General features: G+C 42.1%; 1 protein-coding gene across 3 annotated transcripts in view; it reads left to right on the forward strand.

Annotated features, from left to right (window-relative positions):
- The window catches only part of mia2 (MIA SH3 domain ER export factor 2), a 79,285-nt gene that overhangs the window by 49,370 nt on the left and 12,216 nt on the right, over positions 1 to 17,699 (forward strand). For all 3 annotated transcript variants that reach the window (XM_063049761.1, XM_063049760.1, XM_063049763.1), the window contains 9 exons: positions 5,990 to 6,080; positions 8,525 to 8,663; positions 10,840 to 10,941; positions 11,019 to 11,079; positions 11,934 to 11,969; positions 13,266 to 13,333; positions 14,776 to 14,885; positions 15,129 to 15,260; positions 16,038 to 16,190. In XM_063049761.1, the coding sequence (XP_062905831.1) occupies positions 5,990 to 6,080; positions 8,525 to 8,663; positions 10,840 to 10,941; positions 11,019 to 11,079; positions 11,934 to 11,969; positions 13,266 to 13,333; positions 14,776 to 14,885; positions 15,129 to 15,260; positions 16,038 to 16,190 (892 nt within the window). The remainder of the gene's footprint in view (positions 1 to 5,989; positions 6,081 to 8,524; positions 8,664 to 10,839; positions 10,942 to 11,018; positions 11,080 to 11,933; positions 11,970 to 13,265; positions 13,334 to 14,775; positions 14,886 to 15,128; positions 15,261 to 16,037; positions 16,191 to 17,699) is intronic.

The following is a 17,699-nucleotide window of genomic DNA, read 5'->3' on the forward strand; positions in this document are numbered from 1 at the left end:
ACTGATCTCCCTCCTGGCACTTATCCGTGTAAGCGGAACAAGTGCTACACATGCCCTTACACTTCCTCCCTTACCACCATTCAGGGCCCCAAACAGTCCTTCCAGGTGAGGCATCACTTCACCTGTGAGTCGACTGGGGTGATATACTGCGTCCGGTGCTCCCGATGTGGCCTTTTATATATTGGTGAGACCCGACGCAGACTGGGAGACCGCTTTGCTGAACATCTACACTCTGTCCACCAGAGAAAGCAGGATCTCCCAGTGGTCACACATTTTAATTCCATATCCCATTCCCATTCTGACATGTCTATCCACGGCCTCCTCTACTGTTAGGATGAAGCCACACTCAGGTTGGAGGAACAACACCTTATATTCCGTCTGGGTAGCCTCCAACCTGATGGCATGAACATTGACTTCTCTAACTTCCGCTAGGCCCCACCTCCCCCTCGTACCCCATCTGTTACTCTTTTTTATGCACACATTCTTTCTCTCTCCTTTTTCTCCCTCTGTCCCTCTGAGTATACCTCTTGCCCATCCTCTGGGTCACCCCCCCCCCCCGTCTTTCTTCCCGGACCTCCTGTCCCATGATCCTCTCGTATCCCCTTTTGCCTATCACCTGCCCAGCTCTCGGCTCTATCCCTCCCCCTCCTGTCTTCTCCTATCATTTTGCATCTCCCCCTCCCCCTCCAGCTTTCAAATCCCTTACTCACTCTTCCTTCAGTTAGTCCTGACGAAGGGTCTCGGCCTGAAACGTCGACTGCGCCTCTTCCTATAGATGCTGCTTGGCCTGCTGCGTTCACCAGCAACTTTGATGTGTGTCACCTTAGGCCTCGCCTGAGTGCACCACACTGTCCCTCGTTTGCACTCAGGATCCAGCCCCTGGGGGTCACTCACTCCTCCGTACACCGCTCAGAACACTGGGTGTACCGAGAGGGTCTCCAGAAAGTTCTCCCCCGCCGCCTTCTTACAGGCTCCCAAGAGCCGTCGCACCAGAGGGGAGTTAGTCCCCACTAGCAGGGCAGCACCAACGGTTTCCACCGGGTCCGGACAGACCAACACCAGCGTCGCAAAGGCTTCCGACACTCCCACATCTCCCTCCGAAAATTCCAGTCTCACTGACAAGTACCCATCGTACGGGTAATCACCATCACTTATGCCCCAAATCTCCAATGCATTAAAAGGAGTTACTGGCAAATGCTTCAGATATTTGTTGTAGAACGACCGGTACAGTAAGGTAACCTGCAACCCGGTGTCAAGGAAGGCTTTCGCAAAGATTCCCTCTATCCGTAGGGACACGCTGGAACGAGGTCCCACCAGTCCATCCGGAATTTGGGCTTGAACTTTCAGGGGGTTCCATAGCTGTTTTCTGGGAACGTGTTCCTCCCGAGACTCCAGTCCGTTCCCTCACTGAGCCTCTCCTAAGTTTCCCGACACCCCTCCCTTCTTAGTGGCCCGGGGCCCTCCCCCCTCGGAGCATCTCGTCTCACAATCCCTCCGCAAGTGACCCGCTTCCCCACAGCTGTAGCATGCCCCCGGCCACTCACATTCCCGCCAGAAATGCCCCTCTCTCCCACAGTTATAGCACCCGCTACCCACCGCCTCTCTCCTCCCGGTACGCCCCCCCCGGGGACCCCTTGGATTTCTCTGATCTCACCCCAGCTACCACCTCCTGAACCGCTGAAGACCGTCCCTGGGGGTCCGAGCCCCCTGGTCGGCCCGAAGCACTCTCCTCTGCCCGTACCTCTCTAATCAGCTGCCTGAATGATGGAGGGGGGCTCCTCTTATATGACTGCCGGATACTCCAAGCCACCCTGTCATCCTCCTGGGAACCTCTACATATCTGGCTCATCCTCAACTTCGCTACTTTGTCCGCCCTCACTACCCCTCGTCGCCGCAGCCCCGTAAGCTTCCCTTCCAGCTGGAAAACGTATTCTGAGAGCTTTTCCCCTCTTCTCTGCCCCATTTGTTGAAACTCCGCTAAGTGTTGCCAGGGATCTTCTGACAGTCCAAACACTTCCTCCAAAGCGTCCAAACACTCTTGACAGGGAAGCCGAAGGGCGTTTCGCTCTCAAATCGCGGACCACACGGGCCGCCCCGCCCCTTAAGCTTTCCACCAATTGCTGTCTCTTTTCTTCATCCGAAACTAGCCACACCTCTAACAACTGGGGTGTATCCTCAACCCAGGTCTCATATTCATCCTCCCCTACCGGGGTGGGCCTGGCTCCCGAGAAAATTCTCAGCTTCGGACGGGGCCCCTCAACCCTTCTCGCCAGGGAGGTAATGGCAGCCGCTAACTCAGAGGTCTCAGCCCTAACTGAGGGACGGGGCCTGGCCAAGCCTTCCCACTCCACACCTCCACCCCTGGCTACTGGCACCTCCCCTGGGGCCTCATCTAGCTCCTCCTCCGGCACCTCCTCACTTTCATCCTCCGGGAGGGTGTGGAGACCCCACGACCCTGCCTCCCCCTGGACATGGACTGTCGCTGGTAGTTCCAAAGTAATGACGTTGGCACTCGTCCGCACCAACATCCATCTGGACTCCAGTTCTTTCCCACACCTTCTAGCTATAAGTTCTACCTGCCCGATACCTTTAATCAAACTCAACCCTCGCACCAGTACATCTGCTGGAATGCAATAATCGACCCCACTTAGCACGCATGCATGATTCACCGGTACCACCTCAAATTCACACCAACTTACAATCTTATCTCGATCCATCTTCACACCACTTAACGCGACGACTATTACAGCTTTACCGAAAGTCCAAATCCTGGGCGAGCCCCCACTTGTAACGATCCGTTATATAGACTCGTGTATGTCTCGGGGAAATTCCGCCCAGCACCTGCTTCAACACTCCCCACAGGGTCGGTCGCTGCCCGAATCAATCCCAAACATCAATCATCAGCCAGCACACCCAGTAAATTTTAACAAGTACACTTTTTAGATGTTACTAATTCTATGACATTAATATAAATTTGATACAGAGAGGAAAGTAATGAAAAAAGAAAGGCACCAACACTTATCAAAGTCCAAGTTCTTCGCGCGCTGCCGTTGGAGCTCAATCGATTCCTGACGACCATCTGAATTTCGTCGACTCACAGCTCGGGACCACCCGGAGTGATCGACCGGAGCCTCTCCGCACGTCCGTGGTCCTCCTCGTCTCTCCTCCGACGCCCCGTCAAAACCCCCGTCCACCAACCTCCCCGTCTCTCCACCGACTCCCCGTCTCTCCAACTCCCCGTCAAAACCCCCGTCCGCCGTCCTCCGTCTCTCCTCCGACTCCCCACCAAAAACCCCCGCACGTCCACAGTCCTCCCCGTCTATCTTCCGATTCCCCGTCAAAACCCCCATCCACAGTCCTCCCCGTCTCTCCTCCGACTCCCCGCCAAAAACCCCCGCACGTCCACTGTCCTTCCCGTCTCTCCTCCGACTCCCCGCCAAAAACCCCGTCCACCGTCCTCTCCGACTCCCCGCCAAAAACCCCTGCACGTCCGCCATCCTCTTCGTCTGTCCTCCGACTCCCCGCCAAAAACCCCCGCATGTCCACCGTCCTCCCCGTCTCTCCTCCGACTCCCCGCCAGAACCCCGTCCACAGTCATATGATACAGCATGGTATCCGAAAACAAAACAATACATGACCACCCATTGGCTAATAGCATCCTGCTATCTATAATAACCCAAGCAACTGTCTAGTTAGAGACTGTCTCAGCATCCCCCAGTATAACATAACAAAAGAAGCCATTTTAAATTTAACAAAAAGAAAGACCCCGTACATGTAAATGCAGCTTGATGGCATAGTTGGTGATGTCTGCCATTGCGTTGATTGAGAATGGACTGTTGATGTGGGAATTAAGTGATTGCATTCCCCTTGCTTGTTGATAGAGCGTAGCTGGTGGGTTTTTAGTTGCCCTGTCTGCTACAAAAGGCAGGACCTCCCGGTGGCTACCTATTTCAATTCAATTTCCGATTCTGACACATCTGTCCATGAGCTCCTCTACTGCTATGATGAGGCCAAACTTGGGTTGGAGGAGCCACACCTCATTCAGTCTGAGTAGTCTCCAATCTGACGGCATGAACATGGATTTCTACAAGTTCCGGTAGTTTCTCCCCCCCACCCCTCTTCTCTCTTTCTCCATCCCCTTTCCTGGTTGCCCTCACACCCTTCTCTTCTCACTTGCCATTACCTCCCTCTGGTTCCTCCCCTTCCTTTTTCCATGATCCACTGTGCTCTCCCATTAGATTCCTTTTCCTTCAGTCCTTTACCTCTTTTACCTATCTGCTCCCAGCTTTCTTCATTCCCGCTGCCCGCCCACAAACCTTCCCCCCTCACCTGATCTCACATAGTATCTGAAAGCTTGTACTCCTTCCTCTCCTCCACACCTCTCCAGCTTCTGCCCCATTCTTTCCCAGTCCTGATGATGGGCCTCAGCTCGAAATGTCGACTGTTAATTCCCTTCCATAGACTTGCAGAATTCCTCCAATATTTTGTGTGTGTGGCTCAAGATTTCTAGCATCTGCAGAATCTCTTGTGTCTATGGTCAGTGTTTGGTTGTCAGGTAAATGTTACACCGGAATGGTTGACTTCAGCTAGTTCTGAAGCACCTCTTCACTAATGCTAATAGATTTTGACCACTGCTGACCACTTGTTCAGGTTCTCTTGATGTGGCTTTATTATGTTCTTTTAAGCCAGGTTAGATTGTTACTAATGATAGTGATGTTTGCATTAGGCTGTAAAGTCACAGGTTATAACAGACATCGTCATGCCCGTGTATTCCTGATGTTGATTTGCAAGATCTTATCTGATTCTATCCTATTGTTTATTTAAAGGAAAGTTGCCGAAAAGAAAATGGTGGGGGAGAAGGGTTGATTCTATTTGGGGCATTAAGATTGGCTTGGTTTCTCATTTGGGGTAGTCCAGAACAAGAGGATGGTCTTAGAATTAGGACATTCATGAATCATATTAGAAAGCACTTTTTTTTAATGGAAACAGACAGCGTAGGCTTCAAAAGTCTGTTAAGACTAGATCTATTAAAAATTCCGAAACTGAGATTGATGGAGTTTTGTTGCAAACACAGGATGTGCAACTAAGATGGGCAATTAGAGTGGAAGTGCTATCAGCCATGATCAGAATGAATGGTACACAGGCTCAGGGGACTGAAAGGAACAAGAATGAATTAATATTTTTATGGTCAGTTAGCTTGCTGACCTGTCAAATATGTCATTGTTATACCCCAAATTGTGGAATGATACAGCACTGAAGAGGGGAATATTTACCCATTGTGCTGTGCTAGCTCCTTGATAGAGTTATTACTCTCCCAAGATAACTGTATTTATCTACTTTTTTAAAAAATTGAACACAGCACAGGAACAGATCCTTTGGCCCTCATTGTCTTTGCTGACCATGAAGCCAGATTAAACTATCCTATCTACCTGCACATGATCCATATCTCTCTATTCCCTGCATGTTCTGTGCCTAATTGTTTCTTAAACACCAGCCAAGCCAGTATGTTTCAGGCATCCATTGCTGCATGTAAAGAATTTATCCTGCACATCTCCTTTCAACTTTCAATACATTGAGGGGACAGACCTCATAGCAACATTTCATCTGAGGCTCCGATATTCCATTTGTTGTGTGGGATAACAACAACAAATATAAATATTCAGTTATTTGCATAAGTTTTACCGTATTTAGGATTAGAGGTTCATCGTTAGTCAGAAGATGAGGATAAATCAGGTGTTTTCAGAACTAGGAGAAGTAGTATGTTAAGTTGCTATGGAGCAGTGATGCAGCAGTGTGATGTCCCAGTACATCTTGAAAATTATCCCCAGCATCGACCAATCTTGACAAGCATTGTGAGTAACACTGTAAATTTGAGTAATGATAAGTAATAATCTGAAATTTATAACTTAAAACTGGAAGTTCATTGCTAATATAAAAATCCAATGCTATGCTTTTAAATCTTGATTTAATACCTTTTATTTTTCTTTAGCTAAATGCCAGCTTGAAGTCAGTGGAAGAGGAAAGAAATCAGATTCACAGCAAATTGTCAGATGAAATCAAAGCAAAGCAAGAGCTGATGGGTAATTATAAAAGAAATTTTAGTACTCCTATTTAGTGGAGCTTAATGATGTACTGTATGCCAGTGATGTTTCTTGGGATGCTTAACATCTTGCAACTAATGCATTTATGGATGAGCACATTTCCTCAATTTACTAGAGACATTTTTGATGTCTTCAGTGTTATATGATGATCCTTGTTGACTTAGGGTGACTGGTAGTTTGTCTTTCTAGCACGCTGATATTTGACTCATCTGGTGACTTTACAAGTTCCAAATTATCAATAAGATCGCAGGGTAAATATGGATGAGAAAGGTTACAGAAATCTCTATCAGAATATCTAACTTTCTGAATATTCTGTCTTGTTTCTCCACTATAATCCAGATCTCATTATAATTGTAGATTTCCAGTTTGTAATCCAGTATAGATTTGTTGAATAGTATTGTTGATGCTGGAAATCAGAAATGAATACAGACCTTGGTAGAAGACATTTGAACAATAGTTATGCTTTCTTTCGTACTTTAATTTTGCCACTAATTAGGTCACATCTAGATTATCTTGCACGATTCTTGTTACCACAGTTACAGGAAGGATGTGACAGCAGTGCAGATTAGCTCCTCATCAATGTATCATTTTCTGTTTCTGTATTTGTTAAAGGGAAAGCATGTTTGAGAAATTTTAAGTACCTCCTTGAAGAAATAGTTGATTGGCTTGGTAAAAAGAATATGGAGCATATTTGCCATTCAACAAGAATTTTAGAATCAAATAAATTTATATCACTCAAAAGAAGCTTTTTGGCCCATATTGGGCATATAGACTAAAAAAGACACAACTTGTTTTGACTCGCACTTCTCAGTTTTCCACTGGTAATCTTGTAGATTGATGCTTAGGTACATTTTCAGATGTGTTTCTATCTTTCTGTTAGCAAATCTCAAGTCGCTGTCTGAATAAATAGAAAAATAAGTCCTCAGTGCACGTTGATCCTCCTTTCAATTCGAAAATTTATTTCCTCTAATTATTGAGCTCAATCTTGTTTAAGCTGCCTAGGCATTTTAAAATTTTATATTGTGCATAGTTAACGCAGCACAGAAAGACACTTCAGTCCAGCTTCTCTATGCCAACCAAGTTGCCTCTGTCAGCTAGTCCCATTTGTCTGCGTTAGGGCTTATATCCCTCAACTTTTCCTATCCATGTAGTTGTACTTGTCTAAGTGTCTCTTAAAAGGTTGTACATATACCTACTTCTACCACTTCCTTTGGCAGCTTACTCCATGTACCCAGCACCATCTGTATGGGGGAAAATGTTGCCCATCAGGTCCCCTTTTACCCTTACCCTTAAATCTATGCCCTCTAGCTTTAAACTCTCCTACTGGGACCATACACTTTATGCATATCAGCTCATGATTTTATATACATCTATCAACTTCTTGTCCTCCAGAGAAAGTAGACATTCTTCCTAAATAGATCAGCTCATAATACTCCCAACTGTGTTTTCACCAATCCAGTAGAGCTCAATCAAAAATGTGCCTGGACTTGATGTGCAAAAGCAAAACCTGAGTTGCTGGAAATCCGAAATAAAAGCAAAAAATATTATAAATATTCAGCACATCAGCAGGATCTATGGAGAAAAAAGTTTACATTCAGTATGATGACACTTTGTCAGAACTAGGAAAATTAGGAGTCAAGCATGTCCAACAATCTGGAAGAGCTGTAGGTAGAGGGAAATAAATAAGAGCAAAGAAAATTGAAATTATATGGGATGCTGGAACTATCCAGTAGATTGGGCAGTATCAGTGGAGAGAGTAAAAGAGATGCTTTTCATTAGAATTAGCCTGTTTTGATATTGATTGAGAAAGCTGGTTATGTGGAATTGTTCAGTTTGTTATTGGGGGCTTTTGAGAGCCAAGTCAAGAGATGAGTTGCTGCTGTGATGCTCGTGTTTAGCATAGCTGGAACAGGGAATTTTTCTCTCAAGAGATTACGGATCGTGAGGGCTGTGGAAATGTTTTGCCAGTCAAGGACAGCTTCTAAACTGCTCTTAACAGGTGTATGAATGGAGCTCTCACAAGCTAAAGGATGCACGCTTGATCTCCTAATCTACCTTATTGTATTGTAACTTTGGCATTTTACTTGTCTAGTTGCACTGCACTTTCTCTGACTGTAACAGTTTTTTGAATTCTGTTTCTTTTTGCTATCTTGCTATATTTATGTATAACATGATCTGTTTGAATAGCACACAAGCAAAACCTCATAGTATCTTGGTATATGTGACAGCAATAGATTCATACCAAATGCGTTCATTTGAATGACAAAAGCGACTGTATATGAAGAATGCCATTTGGTTATGATATTCCTGAATGACAGAAAAGGCTCAAGAGACCAATTTGGGTACTCCTTTCTTATGTTCCAAAGTAAAATATCTCAAAACTTGCAATGAATTTATAAATATTTTTTGTTTTCATTTGGTAGAGCGCGTTGAGAAACTCCAGTTGGAACATACTTCAGCACAATGTGTGAAAACTCAGTTTGAGACAGAATATAAAACCATTCAGCAAAAGTTAAAGATCATGACAGAATTGTACCATGAGAAGGAAATGGAGCTACAAAGGTAATAAGCATGGATGAGTTTTGAGTGAAAATGAATCCTATAGGAAAAATACGTAATTGATAATGGGGTAGAGTCACAACACATTTAGAGCCTGTTGGTATTACAATGCAGGTGGAGAGAGGAGCAGTTTAAATGCCAGTGTTTTCCTGATGAGCAACTCAGATGGGTCGTGACTAGGGATAATAAGAGGAAAACATTTAAAATTACTTTATTCTAAACAGTAATATCAGCCCATACATAACTTATTTGTTAATGTAATATGTATTCACAGTAAGTTAAAATATTAAAAATGGGTATAATCATAATTATTTCTTAACTATTTTAATTTTGTATTGAAAAGAGTGGAAATGCCTAGTTGGGTCATTGATTTCTCAGTCATTTTTATGCCATTGAATTTCTCTTTTTAATCTTTTGAGCTTCCTATTTAATCAGCCACTAATCGCAGCTGCTGTTGCAGGTAACGTTCAAGCCAGGACAGGACCTCTACTGTGAATGGCAGGGCACTGATGAGTGTTGTGGAACAGAGGCACCTTTGCAGAAGTGCACAGTTCACTGAAAGTGGACAGAATGTTGAAGGCATTAATCATGCTGGCCTTTATTAGTTGGGGCATTATATTTAGTGTACAGTCTTGGTCACCTTACTGTGGGAAAGACATGCTCAGGCTGGAGAGAATGCAGAAGAGATTTACAAGGATGCTGCCTGGATGAGGGGGCCTGAGTTATAAGGAAAGGTTGGCCACACTGGATCTTTATTCCTTGGAGCGCACAAGAATGAGAGGTGACCTCACAGAAGTTCATAAAATCATAAATGGTATGGATAAAGTGGACAGTCATAGCCTTTTCTCCAAGTTGCAGAGTCCAAAACTAGAGGGCACAGATAAGTCAGAGGGATTTAAAAGAGACCCGAGAGGTAACTTCTTTAAACACAGCGTAGTGAGTTAGCTGCCAGAGGATGTGATCAAAGCAGGTACAATTGCAGCATTTAAGATAATTACGTGGAGGTGAAGGGATTGGAGTGTCATGGGACAAAGTGACCACTGAGACTAGCAGGGAGGATGTTGTGATCAGAATGGACCATTTGGCCTGAAAGGCCTGTTTCTGTGCTGTATTACTCTATGATTCTCTGATGAAATGGAGGGAATAGTCAATCAATTTTTATTGAATGATTTCTCCCTCTGAAACTTCTCTAAATCCCCATTGAAAATTCCTTGTATAACTGGTTATAGGATTTTAACAGACTGTTGTAGGTGTTCACCCTCAACAATAATAATTGATTAGCCACACAGAGAATCTATTAAATGACAAATATATTTATTGCTTTGGTTAGAAACAAACTTGCAAGTCATACAGAACTTAAGTATCTGTGCACACACTCATTAAGTTCCTTTGACCCTCCTTGAGCAGTTATAGTAAAAGTCATACCTGAAAATATGAACAACACACATAAACGTTGCGTGAAATTCCAGCATCTGCAGATTTCCTCATTTGGGCCTGAAAATATGAGTTTATGCAGGCCAGGTGTTCCTTTCAATCCCCACGTAATCTGCACAATGGTTGGTCACCAGAGTTTTTGCTGCTAATACTCTGGAAATTCTCCATTCTTATCGAACTGTTGTGTTTCAATTTTATTGGCTCTGGTTCATCTTGCTAGCCTGTGTCAGCATCTGATTGGATATGGCCCAAGGCTACAAGCATATTTCTTTATTGCTTTTCCACCAGACTTGTGCCTCATATAACTTTCTTTGTTTTCTCTGAGACAGACCAGCTAAAGCCTGATCAGCCAAACACTGGGCTCAGGTTACTTCAGATCACGAGCTGTTCTTTCCCTAAGTCTGCCAGTTCTACCTAACCAAATAAATAATTTCTTATTTGAAAATGATCTCTGCTTTAGCAGATCAATGTTCACTTCAAATTTTTGATTAATCTATCCTGAGCAAGAGTCAATTCCCAAATCAGTTCAGAACATGGTGACTGCAAGAAGTGCTACAGAAAGGCAGCCTTCATTTCAATCACATGACAAAACATAGACTTTTGGTTTGTCTGCTTCCACTGTTAGCTGCTTTGTGGATCTAATTCCTTTCTGGCCAACATACTTATCATTTCATCAGTCTTTCTGTTGCTATTGTATACCAGTTAGCTAAGGCATAATTTTGTATTTTGATTGTTCTGTCTACAGAAATCTAACTCTGGAAGAGCATCATAGGTTGCAGAAAGAAGAGAAACTTTCTGAAGTTGATGAAAAGGTTAATCAAGCAAATGAAGAGCTCACTATTTATAGGTAACCATTGGTGTCAGTTTCTTAGTTAAAATGCACACATTGAATTGAGATACAATTATTGTTTTCTTTCTTTGCAGACAACGTGCTAAAGATCTTGAAGATGAATTAACTAAAACTATGCAGTCATATAAAAATCAAGTATGTAAAAGAAAATTGTTTTTCATTGCTTATTTCTTAATAAACCCAATATAAAGTATTTTCCATCTGAAATGTTAATTCTTTCTCTCTCAGCACATGATGTTCAGCGTTTGCTGTTTTTATTTATGTATAAATACTTCCTTAAAGCTTTCAACTGAAAGTAAAGTTGTTCTTACTCTACCAGAGCTGTTCTGTAAGATTTTTTGTCTGTTATTCTTAATAGTAAATAATAGTTCAAACATTTTTAACAGACTTTGTGACTCTTTGAATGTTTATGAATGCCAATGACCCTACTCTTTGTGAAAGCCATTCTGGTGGCTGAGCTGTTAGCATGTTCAGAGCCTGCACTATCCTGGGAGCCGGCCATCCAGTTTCCTGCAGAAGACCATGCCAGGGATGACATTGGAAAAAATGGCATAACCCACGGGCAGGCATATGAATTTGGGTGGTTCACTGGTCAGTCCATTTTTTTGCTATCTTAAATGCCAGCAAGGATTGGGTATAGAGCAAAAGGCTTATGTTACCAGATTAGCAATCATGAGGTTCAGACTAATTGATGGAAAGTATCACTTCAAACCAAACACACCAGAGTTTAAATTCAGATAATTAACCAAATATAATTGGAATATAAATTTGATATATGGCCATTACTGGATTGTTGTAGAAACCCCAATTAATGCACTAAAATATTGCCGAGAACAGTTGGCATTCCTAAGCAGCAAGAAATCAAACAAAGTGTGATTAACTAATAACCACTAATAAACAGATGAACCTTAATAAACTTTGCCAGTGATGTCCATATTCTGTGAGTGGCAAATTAATTAAATAATTTTCTTCTGTATTTACATTTTTAGATTGTATCCCATGAGAAAAAAGCACATGATAATTGGGTGAGTTTCAGAGACAAAATGAAGTGTTGCACCTGGGTAGGTCAAATGTAAAGAGCCAGTACACTGTTAAGGGTCTTGCCTGTAACAGTGTTGATGAGCAGAAGGATCTTGGGGTCCAGATTCATAGCTCCCTGAAAGTGGCTACACAGGTTGGTAGGGTGGTTCATAGCCTGCTTCCCTTTGTTTGTCAATGCATTGAGTTCAAGAGTTAGGAGGATATGTTGCAGATTTATAAAACTCTAATTGTGGAGTATTGCATACAGTTCTGGTCATCCCATTATAGGAAGGATGTTAAGGCTTTGGAGAGGTGCAGAAGACGTTTACCAGGATGCTGTGTCAATTGGAGGGCATGTCCTTTCACGAGAGATGGGACATACTTGGCTTGCTTTCTGTGAAATGCTGGGGGGTGTGGTTGGGGGGAAGATTTGGTAGAGGATTACAAGATTATGAGAGGCATAGATAGAGTGGACAGACAGTACCTTTTTCGTCAAGGTTGAAATGTCTAATACCAGAGGGTATGCATGTAAGGTGAGAGAGGGTAATTCTAAAAGGAATGCGTGAGAGGTAGTTTTGTTTTACTGAGTGGTGCATACCTAGAATGTGCTGCCCGGGGTGGTGGTAGAAGCAGATATATTAGTGACTTTTCAGAGACGTTCAGATAAGCAGATGAGTGTGAGGAAGATGGAGGCATATGGACATTGTGTAGGCATAAAGGATTAGTTTAGTTGGCCATTTGATTACTAATTTATTTAGTTCAGCACAACATTCTGGGCTGAAAGACTTGTTCCTGTGCTGTACAGTTCTGTATTCTATGTTCTAAAATGCAATGGCTTACCATTTATATTTCTAATGTATCTATTTAAATAATTTTAGGCCAAGTTACTAAGCATGACCTTGGTAAAATGCCTTAGTCACGAACTCCTGTTCAATTTTATTCAATATTGTGTGTAATTACTAGCTTAGCCTAGTGGGTGGCTCAGTGGGGAGGGTGTCTGAAGGATGCATTTATTGCACGTACAAAAGCCCAAAGCTATTAACTGACCATCAATTTATTCATATTAAGATAATAGCCAGCCCCTGGTGCAAATGTAAAGCACCTGGTAGTAGAGACACTGGAAAAAAAGTTAATAAAATATGAAATGATTGTTCACTGAATCAGGTAAAAAGAAACAATCTCTGAATTTGCTGTAAACTAATTCCTGGAGTATGCCATCAATGAATTGCTACTACTGTCTTCTGAGGCTGATGTACATCATGTCCATATTTGTAACTGATATACAAAATTTTTAATTGTAGCTGTCTGCTCGTGAGGCTGAACGAGAACTTGGCAATGTTAAAAGAGAGAATATTCACCTTCGACAAAAGTAAGTTTCCAGCTGTTTCTAAATGAGCTCCTTATTCCCTTTGAATTCAGTGACAATAATTTTGAACTGAGCGTTATAATTTTAAAAAGTCAGACTTTAGGCATTCCTGCTACATCAAGAGCTTTTTCTTCCAATATAAAAATATTAAGGCATGCTGTTTTACGAAAGTTTATGCAGGGAGTGATGATAGGTAACTAAAATATTTAAACATTATTGAGTTGAGGATTGATCTGAAGATATTCACAATGGTTGAATATTTTCTTCCTGATATTTGGTAGGATGGTGGAAAGAGCATAGAAGTATAATTTCTATCCATAGAATTAGTTAAATTCAACTAGTCCTGTTACTGTGCTATAAATATATTAATACTCCTTTGTAAAGAACATTATTAAACTTTTGGGGAAAAATAATAATTCATCCCTCTTGTTTGTAGCCTGCATTTTGTCCAAGTTTCTTCTAAATGTATTAAATATTGAAAGATCTGCCCAGTTCTCTGCCCTTTGAGTTGTATTGCAGGTCTGCAGATTTGAAGCATTCTTGACATTTGTCCTGCCTGAGATTGCAATGTATTTCTTGTTGCTAACCAGCAGCTGAAGAAAATCTCTAAATAAGATGTTGTCAAAGAAATCTTTTCTGCATGTTATTCCCAAGTTGCCAGAGTAGGCATGGTAGGAGCAGAAATTGGATGCATTAGGCCTTAAAATATAATTTGAAGTTCTGGTTAAGTAACAGTTCAGAAAAGCAATAAGTAAAATGTATGCTCGGTGGGCAGTACTCCAGAATATACATTCAGTGGCCACTTTATTAGGTATCTTCTGTACCTAATAATGTGGCCACTAAGTGTACGTTTGTGGTCGTCTGCTTCTGTAGCCCATCCACTTCAAGGTTCAATGTGTTGTGCATTCAGAGGTGGTCTTCTGCACACCACCGTTGGAACGTGTGGTTCTTTGAGTTACTGTTGCCTTTCTGTCAGCTTGAACAGGTCTGGCCATTCTCCTCTTGACCTCTCTCATCAACAAGGCATTTTTGCCTGTAGAACTGAATTTTTTTTATTTTTTGCTCTATTCTCTGTAAACTCTGGAGACTGTTGTGTGTGAAAATCCCAGCAGATCAGCCGTTTCTGATATTCAAACCACCTCACCTGGCATCAACAATCACTCCATGGTCAAAGTGACTTGGATCACATTTATTCCCCATTATAATGCTTGGTTTGAACCACTACAGTTGCAAGTAAAAGTCTGTAAACCTTTTAAAATTATTTGGTTTACTGCATTAATTGTATTAATTACTCATAAAACGTGGTCCGATCTTCATCTAAGTCATACCCACATTTCTCTTGATATTGCAGTAACTTCTGTAAATAGGGAGTGATTTTTTTTCAGCAGGATAGAAGTCCTTTCCTGTGCTAATTTTGAACGGGAAATTATGTATTATCTTTACAGAATAACTGAAGCAGAATTCAAAATGGATATTGCTTTGAAGGATCCACTTTTAATTGAAGTATCTGGAACAGCAGCATTAAGTGCTTCAGCGCTTGGCCCACCATACAGAGGTCTGCATTCTTTTTCATTCTTCTGGATATTCTATCCACCACAGTAAATTTACTTCAGTCTTATCATATAGCAGAGGTTTTGGTTGGTGCACATCCTTTGGTTATTGGTGTAATGAGACTTCATTTATGTAAGAATCAGCCCAGTTGTTATTTACCTTAATTATATAGGTTTTAAAAATTAGATGTTTGATTTTAATATCAAAAATTAAAGCTGTTTTGTTTTTTTTTACTTCATAATTATAGGAAGAAGTTCTCCATATGGCCCTTCTCCGGTGGGTCGACCTGGCTCCGAACCTATGGGCTTTCTATCACCTCCATTACTAGATGGGCCCTTAAGGTTTTCACCTTTGTTTCCTGGGAAACCAGACTCTAAAAGTAAAGTATTTAGCAAAATAATCTGTTTGAAATATTTTTCATACTAGTTAAGTCATAGCCAGAGTGACGCATACTATCCAAGAGATTTATAAAACTTTTGCCAGATCTTCTTTTTTAATTAAGAGAAAAGATTAGCTAGGCTGGTATTATTTTCTCTAGAACAGAGGGTGCTGAGGGGAAATTTGATCATTGTATAAAATTATGATAGATTAGCAAAGAAGGATGTTTCTCTCAAGTTCTAGGCTCAGTAACTGGGAAGTGCGCCACTTTTGTATAAAGAAATCAGATCAAAAAATATAAAACAAGTTTGCTTAACCAATTAATGCATTTGGAAAGAATGTGAGGTGATGTAAGAAATATTAGAGTAGGGTTGAAGAAAGATAGTGTCACCAAGAGGGATGGTAAAAATCTGGAACCTGCTGCCTTCAAGGGTGGCCAAGGCAATTCCTCATTGCACTCAGTGTAAAATTCTGAATGACCACATCTTTGATATGATGGACAAATAACTATATGGGCCCCTTCTCAGAGGTTATGGACATAATGGGTCAAATATCCTCTTTCTGGGATGTCTATGATTGTAAAATTATAGAATTGCTGAATAGTTGTATAGTAATCTGATTTTATTAATGTTTTCCGCAGTAATATAAGCATACTCCTGTCAGCATACTAATTAGCTTAGGTTGTGAACTATTCTACGAAATGTTCTACATGTAGTATTTATTTTATATATGAAAGAACTGGCTTGTGTAATTCATTTGGTGTATTGTTTGTCCATAGCGAGAGGTCCATCAATCCATCTGGATCGCACAACTAATGAAAATACAGATTCTGTTTCTGACCGAATGTCTGATCAGCATGGTCCACAGTCAGACAGTGGTTCACTGTCCCCTGTGTGGGAAAGAGATCGTAAGCTGTGCAGAGCATCACCAGGTACGAAAGAATCCATATAAAATATCCATCTACTGAGTGGGTATATAGGTTCTGTGACTGAGATTACTTGAATATAATTTTTTAATAAATGTCAATGTCTAGTCCTGTGTATGTTTTAAGGGAATTAAGATTTTGAAGAAGTGCTTGACCAATTGGATGCATTTCACATTCCTGTACATCTACAATGTACACTTGTAGATCCTTTATCTCCCTGTTCTCAGGCATTGGATGGAGCAGGGGTTCCCAACCTGGGCTCCACTGACCCCTCGGTTAATGGTAGGGGTCCATGGCATAACAAAAGTTCTGTGGACCAACCGAATCTCTTTTTTCAGCCAGAACAGGTACAGTGTAGCACTGCATTTGTAATTCTCGCAAAACAAATATGTAAGTGAGAAGGTCAGACAGTGAGAGTAGGAATGCGATGAGGTGGAGGATAAATGCGTGGCTGAGGGATTGGAGCAGGGGGCAGGGATTCAAGTTTTTGGATCATTGGGACCTCTTTTGGCGCAGGCGTGACCTGTACAAAAAGGACGGGTTACACTTGAATCCCAGGGGGACCAATATCCTGGCGGGGAGATTAGCGGGGGCTACTGAGGTGATTTTAAACTAGAATGGTTGGGGGGTGGGAATCAAATTAAAGAGGCTAGGCGTGAGGAGGTTAGTTCACAACAGGGGGATGGGAACCAGTGCAGAGAGACAGAGGGGTGTAAAGTGAGCGTAGAAGCAAAAAGTACAAAGGAGAAAAGTAAAAGTGGCAGGCCGACAAATCCAGGGCAAGCATTAAAAAGGGCCACTTTTCAACATAATTGTACAAGGGCTAAGAGAGTTGTAAAAGAGCGCCTGAAGGCTTTATGTGTCAATGCAAGGAGCATTCGTAATAAGGTGGATGAATTGAAAGTGCAGATTGTTATTAATGATTATGATATAGTTGGGATCACAGAGACATGGCTCCAGGGTGACCAGGGATGGGAGCTCAACGTTCAGGGATATTCAATATTCAGGAGGGATAGACATGAAGGAAGGGGAGGTGGGGTGGCGTTGCTGGTTAAAGAAGAGATTAACGCAATAGAAAGGAAGGACATAAGCCGGGAAGATGTGGAATCGATATGGGTAGAGCTGCGTAACACTAAGGGGCAGAAGACGCTGGTGGGAGTTGTGTACAGGCCACCTAACAGTAGTAGTGAGGTCGGAGATGGTATTAAACAGGAAATTAGAAATGTGTGCAATAAAGGAACAGCAGTTATAATGGGTGACTTCAATCTACATGTAGACTGGGTGAACCAAATTGGTAAAGGTGCTGAGGAAGAGGATTTCTTGGAATGTATGCGGGATGGTTTTTTGAACCAACATGTCGAGGAACCAACTAGAGAGCAGGCTATTCTGGACTGGGTTTTGAGCAATGAGGAAGGGTTAATTAGCGATCTTGTCGTGAGAGGCCCCTTGGGTAAGAGTGACCATAATATGGTGGAATTCTCCATTAATATGGAGAGTGACATAGTTAATTCAGAA

The sequence above is a fragment of the Mobula hypostoma genome, chromosome 1 (genome assembly GCF_963921235.1).
Source record: "Mobula hypostoma chromosome 1, sMobHyp1.1, whole genome shotgun sequence".
Classification (NCBI taxonomy): domain Eukaryota; kingdom Metazoa; phylum Chordata; class Chondrichthyes; order Myliobatiformes; family Myliobatidae; genus Mobula; species Mobula hypostoma.